The sequence below is a fragment of the Talpa occidentalis genome, unplaced genomic scaffold (genome assembly GCF_014898055.3).
Source record: "Talpa occidentalis isolate TD23 unplaced genomic scaffold, MPIMG_talOcc4v2.1 talOcc4.9, whole genome shotgun sequence".
NCBI classification, from domain to species: domain Eukaryota; kingdom Metazoa; phylum Chordata; class Mammalia; order Eulipotyphla; family Talpidae; genus Talpa; species Talpa occidentalis.
This window is the reverse complement of record NW_023605305.1, coordinates 32,027,209-32,045,161: the sequence shown is the minus strand read 5'-3', so window position 1 is coordinate 32,045,161 and position 17,953 is coordinate 32,027,209. Positions and strand designations below refer to the sequence as shown.

The window sequence follows — 17,953 nt, the reverse complement described above, 5'->3', positions numbered from 1 at the left end:
CCCTACCACTACCTCATGAATCTGGAAACTGCAAAGGCTACACCCTCAGCAAAGAAGGGCATTAGTTTAAAAAAAAAAAAAAAAAACCCACAAAAGGAGGTACCACTTCCCACTTCTGGTGGGGATAAAAAGGCTCATGCAAATTTTGAATTTGAGTCCACATTATCCTCAGGGTACTGGAAGTACTTAAAGAAGTAACTTCAATGATTCCAGGGTGGTTGTATCCCAGGGAACTTAACCAAAATAAATGAAAATCTTCTCTGGAGAAACGGATCCTCATTTCAGACTCCCTTTGGGATCAGTCAGTTGGGCCTTTGTCAGAAAACAACAAGCACTGTGAATGGTAGACACTAGAAACAAGAAGCAGCAGAATTAGTTTTCCTGAGAGCTAGACTATAGATCATGTAAAATCTAGGAAATTACTTAAATCTAACAGTCAAAGAGATGGCAAAGAAGGAAGTATAGAGACGAGACGTGAAACAGAGAGAAGGGGGCGTCTTCATTAGACGTGGGTAAAGAAGAGAGTGGCCTGGACTGGAAGGCACTAAGCTGTTTGGCATTGATAGGGCTTAGTGGTGGAGTGAGACAGAGGCCAGAGCAATGCGTCAAGGAGGGCTATCAGATTTCTGGCTTGAGAAATTGGGCAGAGGAGTGTCATTTATTAAGATGGCAATGAGTGCTGGAGAATCAACAAAGTTCCATTTTGAAGAGGATGCAATTCGCCCGGAAGACTGCTAGTTCATAGGAGATAAAGGAGAGCTCGGCCTTGAGGGATGTATAGGAGTTTACCCGCTGGAAAGGAACTTCTCTTTACTAACTTGGGGGAATTTTCAGGGTGATCATCGAGGCCCATTTTGGAACTTTTACTCAAAAAAGATTCCTGGAAAATAAACATTCTCAAGACCATCAGCTAGGTCTCTTGTGATCTCCTGGCCTTCATCTCTCATTTTTCATGTGGGGAAACTGAGACCATAAAGGTCAGGGATTTGCTCTTCTAGCCTTAGCTTCATCCTCCTTCCTCCCCTCCTCCCAGCCCCTCCCACCTACCTACCTCCCTACCTACTAGTAGAAAGAAGCTCACTTTGTACCAGATACTAGATGCTGGGGATGCAGCAGTGAACAAAGACTTCTACCCATGAAAGAAAGGAGCATGTCAGAAGGTGCAAAGCACCACAGAGAAACATAAGGACTGGCAGGGTATTGGGTGTGCTGGAGGGCGAGCCTTGCTGCCTATGACAGCCCATTGTGACAGGGTCTCTGGGGTTCTAGAGTGCACGCCTGGCTGGGGGGCAAAAGAAAGCCTAGAGGAGAAGGAAGAGAGGAACTGAAGTGGGATTTAGTGGGTGGGCTGTGCCCCCCAGGGGGTGCAGCAAAGCCCAATGGGTCAGAAGGGCCACAAAGACTCCCTTTACCGATGTGGGGGGTAAGACAAATTTGTTCCAGAGGCTTCGTTGCCTCTCTTGGCCACTCTCCATCAGATTTCAGATGACCCCTACTTCTCCTTTCCAGATTCATAAGGAATAACTTGACTCCCAGTTATTCATGTGTCCCATTATAGAGGGGGCGACCTAGTGTTGCTTGTGCCAGGGGTCCAAGGCCCAACAGGGCGGTTGATTTGGCCCTGTGAGCCTCTGTCCAACCAGGGCTCCCAGATCACACCCGCTATCTCTCCTCTCAGGACTCCTGTGAGCAACCTCCATGAGGCCCTGGACCAGTGCATGACCGCCCTGGACCTCTTCCTCACCAACCAGTTCTCAGAAGCACTCAACTACCTCAAGCCCAGGTGAGGCTTAAGCCTAGGTCGGGGATAGGGAGCAAGCATGTCTTGTGTGTGTGCAAGCATGTCTGTGAGCGTAGAGATGGGGGTATCAGGATGTGAAGAACCAGAAGTCTCGTGTGACTGAGTACCTTCGGCCTCTGGGTCAATCTCATCAAAGGGCCTTGAGCTCCCCATTCCACAGCTGTGGGCAGCCAGGCCCTCGCCAAGGTCACTGACTTCCTTCCCCTTTAGCTCCTGTGGCCTCTCTCGCTTTGATTTCTTGTTTCCACTTAATGTACTGGAGGTTCTAAAACAGTCCCTTTTCTTCATTTCTCCCCAAGGTGTTGAAGGCTTAAGTTGCCTTTACTTTAGGGTAATAATGATGGCTAGTCATTTAGTCATTTCTTCGGGTGTTAAGGCCTTATTTCTAAATGATAATATTACTCTCCTCACTTTTCAGTTTTTTAAAAAATATAATTCACATATCTTAAATTCACTATTACTGTATACTTTTAAACATCACCTATTGGTAGAAGAGAATTAAACTTTCTTATACCCCTGCCCTACCTCCTTTTCCTCATTCGCCTCTTATTGTGATCCCACAATGCATGGCTAAATCAATAATCAATGTTTACATTCTTATAACTATGTAATTAATGCTCATTGCAGAGACAAGCTGTACGCTGTAAGTTTGTCTCCTTTCTGGAGTTAATAATTGTCTTGTTTTTTTTTTTTTTTCATTTGTCTACTTTCCTATACATTGATTTGAATTCTTTAAAACCATCCCATCCAGCTCATGTTGTCTTGAGATTTTTCCTAAAATTTCAGACATATCAGTTAAGTGCTCAGTGCCTCCCTTGCCTGGAAACCTGTCCTGGGAGCACAGACGTGGTCACTGGCCACTTCCCAACAGCCTCTGGGAGCTCCCTTTGCTTCTCTCTCGTTTCCTGGACCTGCCTCTTCCTCTCAAATTTACCCTGATTTTACCAGAGCATGTCCTCTAGAAATTTCCTAAGCAAGAGTTGCACGAGTATAATTTTTCCCCTTAAAATTTTGGAGGCATTACACCCCTATTTTCTAGTATGTGCTGTAGCTCTGAACTCTAATTCTTCACATGTAATCTTTTTTCCTTCTTAGAAGGAAATGTTTAGGATCTTTTTATTCTTGCAAATCTGAAATATCACAATGATGTGCAGGAATGTAGGTTCTTATTTGGTGTATTTTACTTGACACTCTTAATTTCAGTTCTAGGAAATTCTCATTAGTCCCTTTCCTGGACTTTGTCAGATACTGGACTTTGTCGATCAGTCTTTTTCTAAGCCTTCTTGATCCTCCCCCTCCCATCCTTTTTCTGATTTTTTTTTTTTGGAGGTTTCCTTCACCTCATCAACCTCTTTCTGTTGACTTTTCTGTATTTTTGTTACCATACCGTTGCTATCCTACTAGTCCTTCTTGTTTTCTGAATGTTCTTTTTCTATAAAACATCTTAATTTTGGTTTATGGGTCCACTATGTTCTTCATGTCTGTATTTGGTATATTGAGTCCTCATAATAGGACCTGGCATGTAGTAAGCCCTCTAATAATTATTACACAATAATAGTAACGTATTATTGTTATAATTATTACCACAGGATATCATTTTTAAAATGTTCTTTTCTTAGAGAAATCTTGGTTTTCTCCAGCCTCACTTTTTCTGTTTAATGGGCCTGGGGGCAAGCCTGTACTTGTGGGGGACTTTCCTCAAGCACCCAGTGACCCCTGGCAGTCTGTTTGGTCATGCTTAAAAGGAGTTCACTCAGAAGCCAACTGGAAAATCTGGGCCACGCAGTCTTCAAGTTGGTGGGATTAGCTTTTAGATGATCTGGCAGAGAGCTGGCCCCAGATGTCAGCGTTTCCAGACAAGAATCCTCCATTCCTTGGCTGGGCAAGAACTCCTGGCTGCCTGGCTTCTGGGACTGGGCCTAATCTTGTGTGCTGTCTACTTGCCCAACCCCCTCTTTTCAACTCTTGATTATCCTCTGCCACATCTGGTTTTCTCAAGTACCCAGAAAAAGCCAGGGGGCTGCTTTACCCAAGTCCTCAAGCCTGACCTGTGCTCTCTCCCTTGACTTGACTGACCCATCATTCTCTTGTGAGAAGTGGGTCAGTGCCCAGCTCCTGGTGGGGAGGTGGTTTCCATGAGCTGATCACAATGAGTCTTTTACAACAGTCCCTCGGGCAGCAGTCCCCACATCTCATTGCCACCCTCTGAGGAGATCTGGGCATGAGGTGGGGCCTGGATATACCCAGTGAGGCCACTGTCTGAGTCCATTCCTGAACATGCAGGCTCAAGCTCCACTTGCCTCCAGGTCCTTAGCTGTGCCTAAGGCGCCTCCTTGCCACCCCACCCCTGCAGTCCCCTCTTAATTGAGCAGCCGCCTCACCCTGCCTCACCTAAGGGTGCTCTACCAGGAGTCCTGCCGTTCTCAGAAAGGGGAGAGGACATTCTTGCCCTAAGGAAGGCACCACAGATAAGCCAGAGTTTCCTTGAGGCCACCTTTTATATCACCCTTGAGGCAGGTTAACTTAACCCCTGCCCCATTCTAGAAAAGGATCTTTTTTTTTCCTTTTGAGTTTAAGAGCTTCCCTCCCCAACAAACAGCAGATGTCAGTAGCACACTCCTTTTCTCTGTTGTGTCAACAAGAAAATGTTTCCAGATATTACCCTGTATTTAGTGTGGGAGCGGGTAGGTGGAGGGGAAGGTAGATGGCAGCAGAAATCCCTCTCCACCTTTGTTGAGTACCACTTGTCAAAAGAAAATAACTTTTGCTAAAAAACTATCTGCCCTGCCCACTTATTCCCTGAAGCTTCAAATGATATTGGGGTCCAGTTTCAGTTACTATTTCTCTCGTTGCCCTAATCTTAGTCACTCGAGGATGTTATCCCTATTTTGCCCTTGGGGAGTTTCAGGGCCCACCAATTTCCTGTCCACATCAGCATTTGCTCTCCATTTGTGGTTTCCTTGGTGAGGGTTTCTAGCTGATTTCACTCAGCTCTGACTCAGAACATGGTTGCTGCTCCCCTTGTTTTTTTTTTTAATAAATTTTATTTTTATATTCCCCATACAATTGCAGCCCCCTTATTTTGACCCCACTCCCTCCTCCCCTTGTTTTTATTGATGGAAAAATGGTGAGAGTTGCTGGGATTCAAATCTAGACCCAACCTGCTCCACAAGCCACACTTTGCCTCCTGCCTTCCTGAGCCTCAGGGAGTTTACCTTGGACGGAAGACCTTAGATCTGCTTCCTCCTCCTCCTCCTTCCCGAGAGAGTGAAGGAAGCAGAATGGTGCGGGAGTGTGTCCCTGGGGTTCCTCTGAGGGAAGAGGTGAGGACTCTGCTGAGAGTGAGGGCTCACACTGATGAAGGGGAATGACCCGGAGATAGAGATGTTTCTGGGCTGCGCCATGGGCCTAGGGAAATGGGTGTGCACCTCCCTGGGGCGGGCAGAAAAGTGGTTGTTTGGCTCCTGGGCTAGGATTACTAACTGGACCAGCAGGAGATTGAAAGATTTGACAGTGAGTGTTTTGGCACGAGAATAGGTGGTTCGAGGAAGCTACTTTGGGAGTCAGGGAGATAGGGCAGTTGGTTGATAGGGGAATGAGGCCCTAGGAATGTTGAGAGGGGAGCATGGGGATCACTTAAGACACTGGAAGCAGAGAGATCATGTGGGATGATGTGATCAGGGTGTGAACCATGGGCTGTGGTGTTGGGGTACCTGTCACTGGTTCATTTAGCTGCATTTCATGAGGGCCATCAAGTGCCCAGCTGGTGCTGGGGCCACAGCATGGAGCAGGCATGGATTCTTCTAGGAGGTCTGCAGAGAAATAGTGAAATAAGCAATAAGGGGTGCCAAGAGCTACACAGGAACCCAGCAACATGGGGAGATGCTGGTTAGGACTGACCACATAATTCCTGGGGCCCATTACAAAATGAAAATGTGGGGTCTTTTGTTTAAAATTAAGGATTTCAAGACAGCAACAGCAGAGCATTAAACCAAGCATGGGACCTCTCTTGCTTGGGGCCCCAGTAACTACACAAATCATACACCCATGAAGCCAGCCCTCAAGGCTTCCTGGAGGAAGGGACATTTAAGTGGAGATTGCTGGATGAAGAGTCAGGCAGATGAAGAATGCCCTTCGGCAGAGAGAACAGCCTGTGTAAAGGTCTGGCAATGAAGGAAGCTCTAATGTTTTTGAGGGACAGAGACACTTGGTCTAGCTGGACTGTCAAGAGCTGAGGCAGATCCCAGAAGAGGGAGGATAGGGTGATGGAAGGTGGATCTGGGATATGCACTTTCTAGAAGCTATTTGTACTGGAAAGGAGGGCAATGAAGTGGAGAGGAATGTTCATGAAGATAAAAGCTTGGAGGCAGGGGCTACCTCTGTCTTCCAGCCTTGAGCAGCCTCTCCCAGAAAGGTCTTCAAGAGGTGAGGCCTTAGGCTGGACTGGAGGGAGGGGTCCCAGAAAGGAACCCAGAGTCAGATGATGGGGGGGTTCTAAGATGACTAAGAAGTAACAGACAGCACCCTGGCAGCTGGCAGAAAGAAGAGGGAAGGACTAGAGGCTACTGGGCTTAGTTGACCTCCAGGCAGCTGGTCCCCATAGCCTTCTCTTGGCTCTTCCAGTGCTCTCCACATCGTGATAGCTGGTCTGGGCCCAGGGTGGTACCCCAGTGGGCATGAGTTGGGTTAGCTCAGAAGCAAGGGCACTGTTACTCCCAGGGGTCTGGATGCTGTTATGTACAAATAAGAACTTTGTGGGCTGCAAACTAAACTTGAGATATCTGAAATCAGGGGGGTCGTCATACCTCTAAACCCTACTTCCCAGTTCAGACCATAGTCGGGGAGTGGCCAGGATTTCCACATGTGAGTGTTGGGACCTTGGGCCTCAGACTAGAAATTCCACTTTGCCTGCCAGCTGCACAGGCAAGGCTGTCCCTCCTGAGCCCCCCACCAGACTGGGTGGTGTAGGTGGGGCTGAGTCTCAGGCCTAGGTAGGGAGAGGAAGAGGGGTTTGAGAGTTGGAGAAATTGCGGGGAGATTTTCTGGTGGTGGATCTGTATGCTGCCAGAGAAACCCTCCGCAAAGAGAAAGTGATCTCTGGGGGAATGACCTTAACCCTGGCAGGACATAGAAAGTGCATGATGTGTCCTATTTATGCCAGCCAAAGTCCATGTTACAGAGAAGAAAACTGAGGCTCAGAGAGGCACTAAGATTTACCAGGCTCACACAGCTGGTAACGAGCAAAGCCAAGGTCCCAGGCTGTGTCTGAGGGACTCTGGAGCCTGAGTTCTGGCCCCACAGCAGTGGCCACCTCCTATCCACAGCCACTGCCCTCAGATTAAACAGTCCTGGCTGGGAGGCATCCTGGCAGCTTCCAGGGCTGCAAAGAGGCAGAGCAGCCTTTGCTTATCTTTAAAAGCCTTTTGATTATCAGAGATATTACCTCAGGGTCTCTGAGAAGTAGGGAAAAAAAGCAATTGAGTTTACAGGGGTGGGGGTTATGAAGGAGAAAGGCAAGAAAATGGATAGTCATGTGATTTCACAATAACATAGTCTATAAACCTTAGTCAATCTTTCTTTCCTTTGAAGTTCCCAGCATAAACCCAGCACCGAGAAGTTGCTAAATAATTAACAAGGGAATGATGGGAAAATGCTGCTGCCCCTATTGTGTGCCAGGTGAGGGTCACTCCCAGTCAGGGCAGGCCAGCGTTTTTGTCTTTTTGCAGAAGCATCTATCAAGGCCCAGATGCACCATGACATCAAGCACAGAGAAGGACTGGCTTTGTTCCTGTCCCTCCTATCTACTATGTCAGACTAAATGTCCCACCCACCCAAACACATACCCCTTTGAGCTGAGGAGTGGGGAGCTATGGAGAAAAGGGAGGCTGGAGGGGAAGGCCTTCTGAGCCTGGCATGCTGGGCCTGTCACACGGTGCTGAGGACAGCTGTGAGTCACTCATGAGCTCTGTCCCTGAGGTGCCCAGGGCCTGGGGAGAGAGCTGAGCTGCTGCTGGTGTAAGGTCAGCGTGACCCCTGCCTAACTCCCTAAGAAGGGAGCCCTGGATTCCCAGTGGCCTTTGTGGTATCGGAGGCCCTTGACAGATGAATGTGGGGGTCAGGGAAGGGCATTTCAAGCTAATGGAACAGCACGGGCAAAGATCTCAAGGAGGGGAAAGTGGGCAAAGATCTCTTGAGCACTTGTGTGGTTCATTGTGGGCAGGGGTACTAAGTTAGATGAGATCAGGTCACAGGCAGAAGCAGAAGTGACTAGAGGGCTGGGCTGGGGAAGTGGGCAGGGTCCAAGTGTTATCTCAGGGGAAGTAGAAGCAGGGTGACGGCAACAGATGGGCTGGGAGAGGCAGCAGGTGGCACGGTCAGTGAGGAGGTCCTGTAACCAGGATCTGGCGAGGCTTGAGGACAGATAGCACTGTGAAGGAAGGTGGGGCAGGGCGAGAGGCAGACCCTGGGTTCAGGGGAATGCAGCCTCAGGCCCGTGTTGCTCAGTCATTTTTTTTTTTTTTTTTTTTTTTTTGAGTTCTCCTAGTAACCTTGCAGCTGCGATTCCTGCAAAACAGATGAGAATCTGAGGATCAGGTTTGAAAAGTCCCTTCCGGTGAATCGGCAGAAGAGGACCTGGGGTCTTTTGCATAGCAGTGTGGCACTGTTTCCCTCTGTTTCCCTCCATGCAGCATGGGGGAGGGGTCAGTGGCTGACGACACAGGGCCTGCTGCCTCTGGAGTCTACCAGTCGGTGCTCTCATGTCTCTTCTTTCTGGCAGGACCAAGGAGAGCATGTACCACTCACTGACATATGCCACCATCCTGGAGATGCAGGCCATGATGACCTTTGACCCTCAGGACATCCTGCTTGCTGGCAACATGATGAAGGAGGCACAGTTGCTATGTCAGAGGTCGGAGTCGGAGTGGGCAGGGATGAGGGTGTGGGTCTTATCTTACTGCCACCCTCCCTACCCCCGTGCCCAGAATGCCACCATCAGTGCTGCTCCTTTTGGTTAAAGGATATGCCCCCATGAGCTCAGCACTATCTTTTGGCACTGCCACAGGGGCCTTGTCTGAGCCAGTCACTGAGCAGCTTCCAGCACCAGGTCTGCTTGGGAGGAAACAAATCCTGACTCTGCCACTTAATGACTCTTTGACCTCGGGCAGGTCACTCTGTCCTTCAGCTGTGAAATGGGTCCGATTACAGTTGTCATGGGGCCTGAATGACGACACCAGTCACAGGACTTGGTGTGTAGTTGGTGTTCTCTGCACAGGAACAGGTTGAGTGAATAAGCAAACAGGTGGAGCCGACACTCACAGAGCACACACCCAGGCCTGCCCTCGGCCCAGCCCCATGCCTCACTCCAGCCACATGGAGAGTCATTAACCCCAGACTCTCTGACGCCCACACTGCTGGTTGGGGAGACGGGCACAGACAGTGACATCTGGTGGCAAATGAGGCAGGGAAGCTCAAGGGAGCTTGGGGGCTCAGCCAGGGGAGCAGGACCGGCATCCTGGAAGAGGATGCTGAAGCTGAATCCGAAAGCTGCGACAGTTCCTAAAGAGCTGACTGGGGCAGAGGAAAGAAGAGGCTCCAGCCAGAGGCAACAGGAAACCCTAGACTGGGGGGCTTGAGAGGAGTTCAGTGTGTTGGGAGGGACAAGAGATGTGGTCAGAGCCCCCCAAGACCTCTCACCATCACTGAATCACCCCCTTTCCCCCCTCAGGCACCGGAAGAAGTCCTCGGTAACAGATTCCTTCAGCAACCTGGTGCACCGCCCCACTATGGATCAGTTCACGGAAGGTGGGGCATCTGGGAGGTTCCAGGCCCAGGGAAGGGTGGGCGGGGGCAGTGATGCTCCCAGACATGGCCTAGGTCCTGGGGCACAGATGGGTCAGACTTGAGGCCTTTTGAGGTGTGGCTCTTAGGTGAGGCAGGAGCAGGTGAGACACACTTATCTGAAGGCATCACCTGCTGCATACCTGCATGAAAATGATGTCATGTACTTTGCTCCTCAGGCCAGAGTGGGCTTGGAATTTTGTTTGGGGGCTAGGCTTTGTATGCTCCTGTGCCCCAGAGGGAAATGTTTTGGAGGCTGATACACTGAGATGAGGCAACTGAGGGCAGGGAGCCATGGTCTGGGCTGCCTGAGGCTTGGCAGCAGTTTCTTTGTACCAGTCCCGGAGATAGCAGCAGCCAACCATGAACAGTTTGCTCTTCAGTACAGGGATAAATGGCCTGCCCACCTTAGGAGCTCTTGACGGCTCCAGCAGGAAGCAATGCAAATGGTGTCACTCCCTTCTCCATACCTCCTGTGGCTCCCTGCTGCCCACAGGACCACATCTGTAATCCTCCACCAGTGTTAAAGGCCCTTTGCAGCAGGACCTCTACCCCTCATCTTTCCCTGTCCCCTAAATTTCATCTCACCCCCATTTCAACCTTCCATGGCGCAGCTGTTCCCCAACCTCTGAGTAGCTGGCTTTCCTGGGCTTCTGCCTACAAGCTCTTTCTGGCTCATTCTTCCATTTCTTTCTCAAGACACATGACCCAATGCAAATGTTCTTTCTCCTAGCAGTCATCTCTTACTTCCGGCTGTGCTATCTGCTTCCCTTACTCTCCCATGGCTTGTGGGCTTTCCTAGACCAGGATCATGCTTACTCATTCATTCAACCCAGCTCCTCCTCCTTGCCTGGCACCACAGGGGAGTTGGCACAAAGCACCTACAATGATGTTGTGGTTCTGGGCTGAGGGCTCTGTGCTGACATTTGGGACACAGGGGAAGGCGGGGAGGGGGTGGAGAACATAAGATAATTCAGGACAGTGGTGAGTGCTGTGAAGGAATGGGTGTGTGTGGGGGGGGGGTGTGGGATAATGAGCTGCTGACTTAGGCTCCCTTTGTCTTTTGAGAAGGGCGGCGTGGGGTGGGGGGAAAGGACTTCACCCAAGCCTCTGTGAAAGAATCCTTCCAGGAGGCTGCAGGCTTTGGTTTTCTCCACGCAGAGGAAATCCACGCGGAGGTCTGCTATGCAGAGTGCCTGCTGCAGAGAGCAGCCCTGACCTTCCTGCAGGTAGGAGCCCCTGCCGGTGCAAGGAGCCTGGAGATGTCAGGAGGCTGACCCGAGCTAGAAGGATCTAGTGCCATGATCAGCCCCTCCTGGCTCAGAAGAATACCCGGCTCCCCCAACAGGCCAGGCTGCGGGCTGGGGGCCGGGCTCTGCGTCTTCCTCACTGAGCACACGCGTCCCCATCCACCAAGGGACTCACTTCACCTCATGACTGCTGTTTCCCTGCAAAGGGTCACGTGGGGCACAGGCATCATCACAAACGGCTTTTTATGGTCAATGCCTCCAACAAACAAGTTTGCAAGGATCAAACGTGATTCTTTCAACAAGCTGACTCACGACCCCTCTGAAGCGCGAGGCATTGTGCCTGCGTCACAGGTGTGCGGTCGTCACCTGCCTGACACGCTCTGCGTGCTTGTTCTCTATACATTCATGTGTTGTAGTTCATATCCACCTCCCAGGCCTGCAAAGGCACAGAGGGGTTAGAGAGAGGGAATGTGGTTAGCAAAGGCAGAGCTAGGATTTTGACCCAGGCCTGGCTGACTAGGAGCCCCTGCTCCTTGTCGTACTGGTAGTTATGAGAACATCACCACATCGATTTTACCCCAAAAACCTGGATTACGATGATAACATTTTATCATCATGTAAATAAGTGTATTGGGGTGGAAAGGTACGTAAGAATTTTATTGTTGGTACTGTTTTTCTTAGCATTTTTTAAAAGAATCTTTGGAACCCAGGTGATCAGAATTGATCCCAATCCTTTGTCAGCATCATAGTAATAATTGTACACGAATGACCTTTATTTTGCTTGCTCATTCTATTACAAATAATAAAAGCCCAGGGATCCTTACGCAGCTGGAGGACACAGCGACTCCTCACCCTCTGGGCCCCTTCCAACCCTGGCCCTTGAATCCCTCCAAACTTCTACTTAGCATGTTGTGTGTATCATCCCCACCCTATTTTTTTTTTTTTAAATCATTTTCTCCTCTCCCTACTCATGTTTGAACAGCATACTGTTATGTCCTAGTTTCGAGCTTCAGAAGCCCTCAGGTTATGTGGAACTTGCTGTCTTCACTCAACCTTGTCTGGCTGTATAATATTCCCTCCTGTGAATACGCCAGTTTGTCCATTCTCCTGCTGATAGGCATTTGAACAGTGTGCTGTGAGCACTCTTTAAGGTAATTTCCAGCCCTGGTTCATCCATTTCTCTTGTATTATTTTTATTGAGGTGGTAAACAGGGCTGTGTCTAGCCCTGAGCATTTTGCTTGTTTCACAAACAAGACCCTCATCTCAAGTCCTAGGGGTAGACAGGACTGGTCAGTCTGGCCTCTGACCTCACCCTCTAGAGCCCCTTAGAGAGCTAGGCCCAGAGCCTGTATGGTCCCGTGGCTAGCCTTCCAGGCCTGGAAATCTCTCCAGCATCTCTCCCCCACAGGATGAGAACATGGTGAGCTTCATCAAGGGTGGCATCAAAGTTCGAAACAGCTACCAGACCTATAAGTGAGTAGGGGGGCCAGCAGCATGCTGGGGGGCTGGGCCATGCATCTTTTCCCTCAGGCTACCTTTGGAAGGAAGTACTAGCTGGAGGCAGAAAGCCTAGAATGGCATGTGACCTCAGGCAGATTGCTGCATCATCAAGACCTCAATTTTCTGGAGTAATTTTCCCCCAGTTTTCTGAATGTATCTGTTCACTTGGGTCCCCCAAGCGCTTGCTCTGTGCCTGGCCCCGTGCTAGGGATAAGACATGGATTGGGCACCAACAGCTTGGTGTGGAGGGGAAGTCACAGTCATGTCAGAACAGCAGCTGAAGTCCTACACCGTCCATGAAGGCTGATCCAAGTGCCACTTTCCCATGAAGCCTGCCTTCACCTCTTCAGCACACAGGGTGGTATCTACTCCCAACTCCCCCAAGCTGGGAGGTCCACTAAGACCAGGGACCCTGGCATTCAGCCCTGAACCAGACACAGACTGTGTCTGTGGATGAAAGAATGAAGATTCGGTACAGATCACTTTTACCCAACATGGCACACAATCCCTAGCTTCAATTCCAAAATAAATTAAAAAGCCCTGAATGCCCAGTTTCTTCCTACCAAGCTTGGCATTAAAATTCATTTTCCATTGAAAGTTGACTTAAGATTTGAGACTGTCATCTTTATTTTCCCCCATTTAATGTGACTCCCTGCAGAGATAGTGTTTGATTTCAAGGTATTGCTGGGGTATATATAACACAATATCCTTTATATCCGCACCATCCAGCATCCCTTGTAGTCTGTGAAAGGATGGCTTCTTGTCCCTCCAGTTGCCCCACCAGCTTCCAGAGTGATGTTTCCAAGGCACAGACCTTGTCAGGTCACCCCCAGCCAACTCCCAAAGCTCCTGTTGCTCTGAAAGTCTCAGATCGTTGCTGAGTCATTCTTGGGAGCTTCCCCTGCCCTCCTAACCACATGCCTCACCCCATTCTGCCTCCTACACTTGTATTTTCTTTACTTCTTCAAACATGTCAAGCTCATTCCTATCCCAGGGCCTTTGGACATGCTACCAGGAACACATTTCTGTACCAGGCAACCCCTACTTTGCCCTCAAGTTTTAACTCAAATGTTAGCTCCTCAGGGAGGCATTCCCTAAACCCCAGACTAGGTCAGGCCCTGGGGTTCTCCTTTAAAATCCTGATTGCCTCACAGTGACCTGCCCCCTAGATTGAGAGTTGTAAGGACTTCAGCTTGGTGGCTGTGCTCACTGCCATCCTCGAGTGCTGGGCACAGAGACCTTAGTCAATGTTCGCTGATTGAAAGCCCTCAAGATGCTTGTGACCTGGGAAAGCGGCAGATGTGTCTTTAAAGCCTCTGTCTTGTCCCAGTTTGGATGGAATGTGGGCTCTGTGCTGTTGGTAACCAGAACAAAGAAAGTTGAATTCCAACCAAAAGACTGGAAACTTCCTAAAGGAGGGGGTGTTGAAGTTGGACCAGTGATTCTCCACTGGGGGCGATTTTGCCCCCATAAGGCATTTGACAATGTCTGGAGACATTTTGGTTATTACAGCTGGGGTGGAAGGGCGGGTGAGGATGCCCCAGACATCCAGTGGGTGGAGGGGTGCTGCTAAACATACTACCCGCCCCCTCCACAGCTTCTACCTGAACAGAGAATGACCCAGCCTAAAATGTCAGTAGTGGCAAGGTTGGAAAACTGTTTAGACAGAACGCAGAGCACAAGTAAATGCCTAGCTATTGGATAGAGCACATGCACTCAGGCTGATGTGACTGAAATTTAGGGGCAAGGAGTGTTATGGTGGGAGGCGGTGGGAGATATTCCTCGAAGATCAGCTCTCTGGGTTGCTAGATCTGTTATAAATCCACCACAGGGAGTTCTGATATCAGCTAGGATAAGTGGGTCAACTTAGGCTAGGCTGGAAGGGGACTCGAACCCCAACATGTGTCTGAAATTGGGCTTTATATCCCTCTGCAGAGAGCTGGACAGCCTCGTGCAGTCCTCACTGTACTGCAAAGGGGAGAGCCACAGGCACTTTGAAGGTGGGGTGAAGCTGGGTGTCGGAGCCTTCAACCTGGTGAGTGGGAGTCCCCTGCCCCTATCCTTGGTCTCTGGGCTCAAGATTAATTTCCCCTGCATGTCCCTGCCCCACACAGGCCTCTGCTGGGCTACCATGCCTGGCCCTGTGTGGGCCCTGGGACCCAAAGACCAATCAGACCTGTTGCCAGCACTGGCTCACAGCCAGGGGGTGGGGTGGGGGATGAGGGGGTGCTGGGATTGGCTCCATTGTCCTTTCTGTGCATTTCTTCCCAAGTCAAGTTGGCAGCTTAAAATCCACCCTGGGGTTGGAGGAGGGGATATTTGTAGAACCAGAAACTGACAAAAATTCAAGGCTTTTTCCTTCCCAGAGAGTTGATGGTTAAACATTGCCTAGTGGCAGGGGAGGAGGCAGCGCTGGAAATGGCTGATGACCCACAGGCGTCAGGGGAGCAAGTCCCCTTTCTGGGGATTCAGGGAAGGTGTCACAGAGCAGGCAGTATTTTAGCTGGATCTTTAGGCAGAAGAAGGGCATTCTAAGCAGAACAGAGTGAGCTGAGGCAAGGAGGCTCAGAAGCTTCAGGCCTGCTCAGCGGTGGAGGGAACTGCTCAGGGATGACTTAGACTCCTGGCTCTGGGTGGCCTGGATCTTTACAGAACTTGTGTGTGGTAGGGAACAAAGGGATGCACGTAGCTCTATCCCCTCCAGGTAAAGCCTGTTCAAGGAGCGGCCTTGGGCCTGGGGGTCCAGGCCCCACTCTGGATTCTAGTTTCCTCACATGTAGAATGTGAGTGCAGTGGCCCATGTGCTAAGAAATACAAGGTGCACAATGCATGGATGCAGGACCCCCTACTCTCAAGGACTGCTGCACCCCTGACAAGCTATGGGGCCTTGGACACACACCATCACTTATCTGTGCCTCTGTTTCCCCATCTGTTAAAAGGGGGCAGTATCCCTTCTTTGAAGGATTGTTCTGAGGATCAAAATGTGGGATTCAGTGTAATAATCGCAACAATAGCTACCTGCTATGTGTAGGCCCCATTTTGTGCTTTACATTTATTAATTTGGTCCATCTGCACAACATCCCTATGGAGTAGGGGCTGTAATTCCCATTTTATAGATGAGACCTAGAGAGGACATGTGACTTTCCCAGGGTGACCCAGCTGGGCATGGCGAGAATAGAATTCGGACACAGTCTGCTGCTGTCACACTACAGTGCCTCTCAATCTGGGGAGTTGGCTTTCCAGGACATCACCTTGTGAGCATTCTGGAGATGGGGCCTGCACCCCTGGTTGCCCCCAGGACTATGGGAGGCTTGGGGAGTGGAAGGGGTACCCCTGCCCCTTCACATGCCCCCTTGCCTGTTCTTGCAGACACTGTCCATGCTTCCTACGAGAATCCTGCGGCTGCTGGAGTTTGTGGGGTTTTCAGGAAATAAGGTAACCAGCTGCCGACTGGAGCTGGACCGGGCGGGCTGGGTCTTGAATGCCAGCCTGCCCTGGCCCTCCTCGGGATGTGCCCTGGATGAGGCCCAGTGCTGTCTGGGCTTGTCTCCTTGTCAGCTAGGGCCAGTGATGCCTGCATCGCACAGGGTGGGGAGGCCATGGGTAAAGAGGGAGGGTGAAGGGTGGCTCTGTGCAGTGGCCTGGGTGACACTCTGAGTGAGACAGGTGTTGGGAACCTGGTTCTTCTCACCTGGAAATACCTTGAGCAAGTCCCTTCCCCTTTTTTGTTTTTCTGGTTTGGGAGATGCCCAAGGGAAGCCTGCTGATGCATCAGGCCCCGAGGGCAGAAACCTGAGGGCTCAAGCACCCAGAGGCTTCACTGAGGTCAGGAATCTGAGCCCTGGGCAGCAGACAAGGAGGGCTCCCTGGAGGAGGAGGCCTGGTGTAGTTAAGGAGCATTAGCTGGAAGTCAGGAGTGCCGGGTCAGCACTTCTTCTGGGACTCTGAGCAAGGGGATTTTTTTATTTTTAAAGTGAGATCCAAAATTCTCAAAACTGTACTTTCTCCAATTGACCTCTATTTATATATTCTCAAAAATGACTTATGTTTTACCTGAATCTGTTGAAAGGAAACATTATGACAATATAGAGAAAACCCTTATACCAGTAATAAGGACAGATCATAAAAATAAATACTGTGAGGACCAGGCCATCTCACAAAAGCTCAGCTAGCCCATGTGGTCTGCCAAGGCTCTGAGCCCTGGGCTGCTCCTTTGTGAGCAGTGGAGCATCAAGCGAGATCAGAGTAGAGCACACACTAGCACAGGGCCCAGCTTTCTCCTGACCCCACTGGGGGACAGAACTGAAAAGGCAGACCCTCACTTGGGACTCTTGCTTCCTCATGTCTGCCCACAGGCCTCAAAAATCTTGGTTATCCTCTGTGGCCCATGGGCTGGGCCCAGGGAAATGCTGGTGGGAGACTCTCTGAAGCTTCCTTTAGTTTTGTTAAGAAGATCCTTGGCCCATGAGTTAGATTTCAGGATGATGATGTGAAGCAAGGCACAAGAGAGGGTATGGGCTACGAGGCCAGGAAGAGAGGGTGGGGAGGGCAGAGTGGGAAAGACCCCTCCCTGTACCAGCTTGGATTTCATCTTCGTATGAAAGCAGGGTCACCATGGAGGGTTTGAGGGGGGTACAGAGCAGGGAAGATTTGTGTATTGAAAAGAACAAGAATGAGCTGGAGGACAGATGGGACAGAGACTGAAGGCAGCGATACAGGTAGATTCTGGCTCTTTCTTACCAAACTCTGGAGCCTTCTCCTCCAGGAAGCCTTCCCGGACTGCAGTCCTTAAGGCCCCATCTGGATCCCAAGGATTATCTGCCTCCTTTTCACATCTTCTGCCCCATCAGGCAGGGATGGCTCCTGACCTTGGTACCTGCCCCAGGGCCTCTCTACCACCAAGGCAGTGAATGAAGGGAGGAATGGGGGATGGACTGAGGAGGACGTAGGAGACACCCAGACCAGCTAAGCCTTTGCCCTGGCCTTGGCAGCATTGTCTCCTCTCCCCAGAAGGGTGGCTGAGACACTGAGAGGGGCAACCCCTTGTCCAGGGAGCCTCTGGCCTGGCCCCCATAGCAATGCCCTCACACCTGTCCATGCGCTCACATCCTCCACCCTCCCCTGAGTGCTGGGGTTGGCCCTGGAGGGCTCAGGCTTTGCCCTCTCCCCCGCAGGACTACGGGCTGCTGCAGCTGGAGGAGGGTGCCTCCGGACACAGCTTCCGCGCCGTGCTCTGCGTCATGCTGTTGCTGTGCTACCACACCTTCCTCACCTTTGTGTTAGGTAGGAGGGCCCTGAGTGAGTGCTGGGACTTCTGGGGTGTAAGGGCTGGGGTGTAAGGGCTGACTGTAAGGACTGGGTCTGCAGAGCCTGTTCAGCCCCCTGAGACTGGGGCCCTGAAACCAGAAACAACAAAGCCATGTCAACTGCCCTGGCCCTGCCGGCCACTCACTTCCTCGCAGTGTGACTGGGTTCCAGCCTCAACTTCCTCATCTGTGAAATGGGGGTGGTCATACCCCCCTTGCAGAGGCTGAGGACACACACCTAGTGACCTCTGCGGGC

At 50.6% G+C, this 17,953-nt stretch overlaps 1 protein-coding gene across 8 annotated transcripts in view; it reads left to right on the top strand.

Annotated features, from left to right (window-relative positions):
• TTC39A (tetratricopeptide repeat domain 39A) overlaps positions 1–17,953 on the top strand; it is a 46,344-nt gene that overhangs the window by 17,315 nt on the left and 11,076 nt on the right. For 3 of the 8 annotated variants that reach the window (XM_037500475.1, XM_037500477.1, XM_037500478.2), the window contains exons 2-10: positions 1,679–1,783; positions 8,580–8,711; positions 9,528–9,604; positions 10,802–10,869; positions 12,300–12,364; positions 14,327–14,426; positions 15,541–15,645; positions 15,761–15,826; positions 17,566–17,674. In XM_037500475.1, the coding sequence (XP_037356372.1) occupies positions 1,679–1,783; positions 8,580–8,711; positions 9,528–9,604; positions 10,802–10,869; positions 12,300–12,364; positions 14,327–14,426; positions 15,541–15,645; positions 15,761–15,826; positions 17,566–17,674 (827 nt within the window). Of the gene's footprint in view, positions 1–1,267; positions 1,424–1,678; positions 1,784–7,390; positions 7,478–8,579; positions 8,712–9,527; positions 9,605–10,801; positions 10,870–12,299; positions 12,365–14,326; positions 14,427–15,540; positions 15,646–15,760; positions 15,827–17,565; positions 17,675–17,953 lie in introns of those variants that run through there. The other 5 variants (XM_037500479.2, XM_037500481.2, XM_037500476.2 and 2 more) reach the window with 4 other exon arrangements.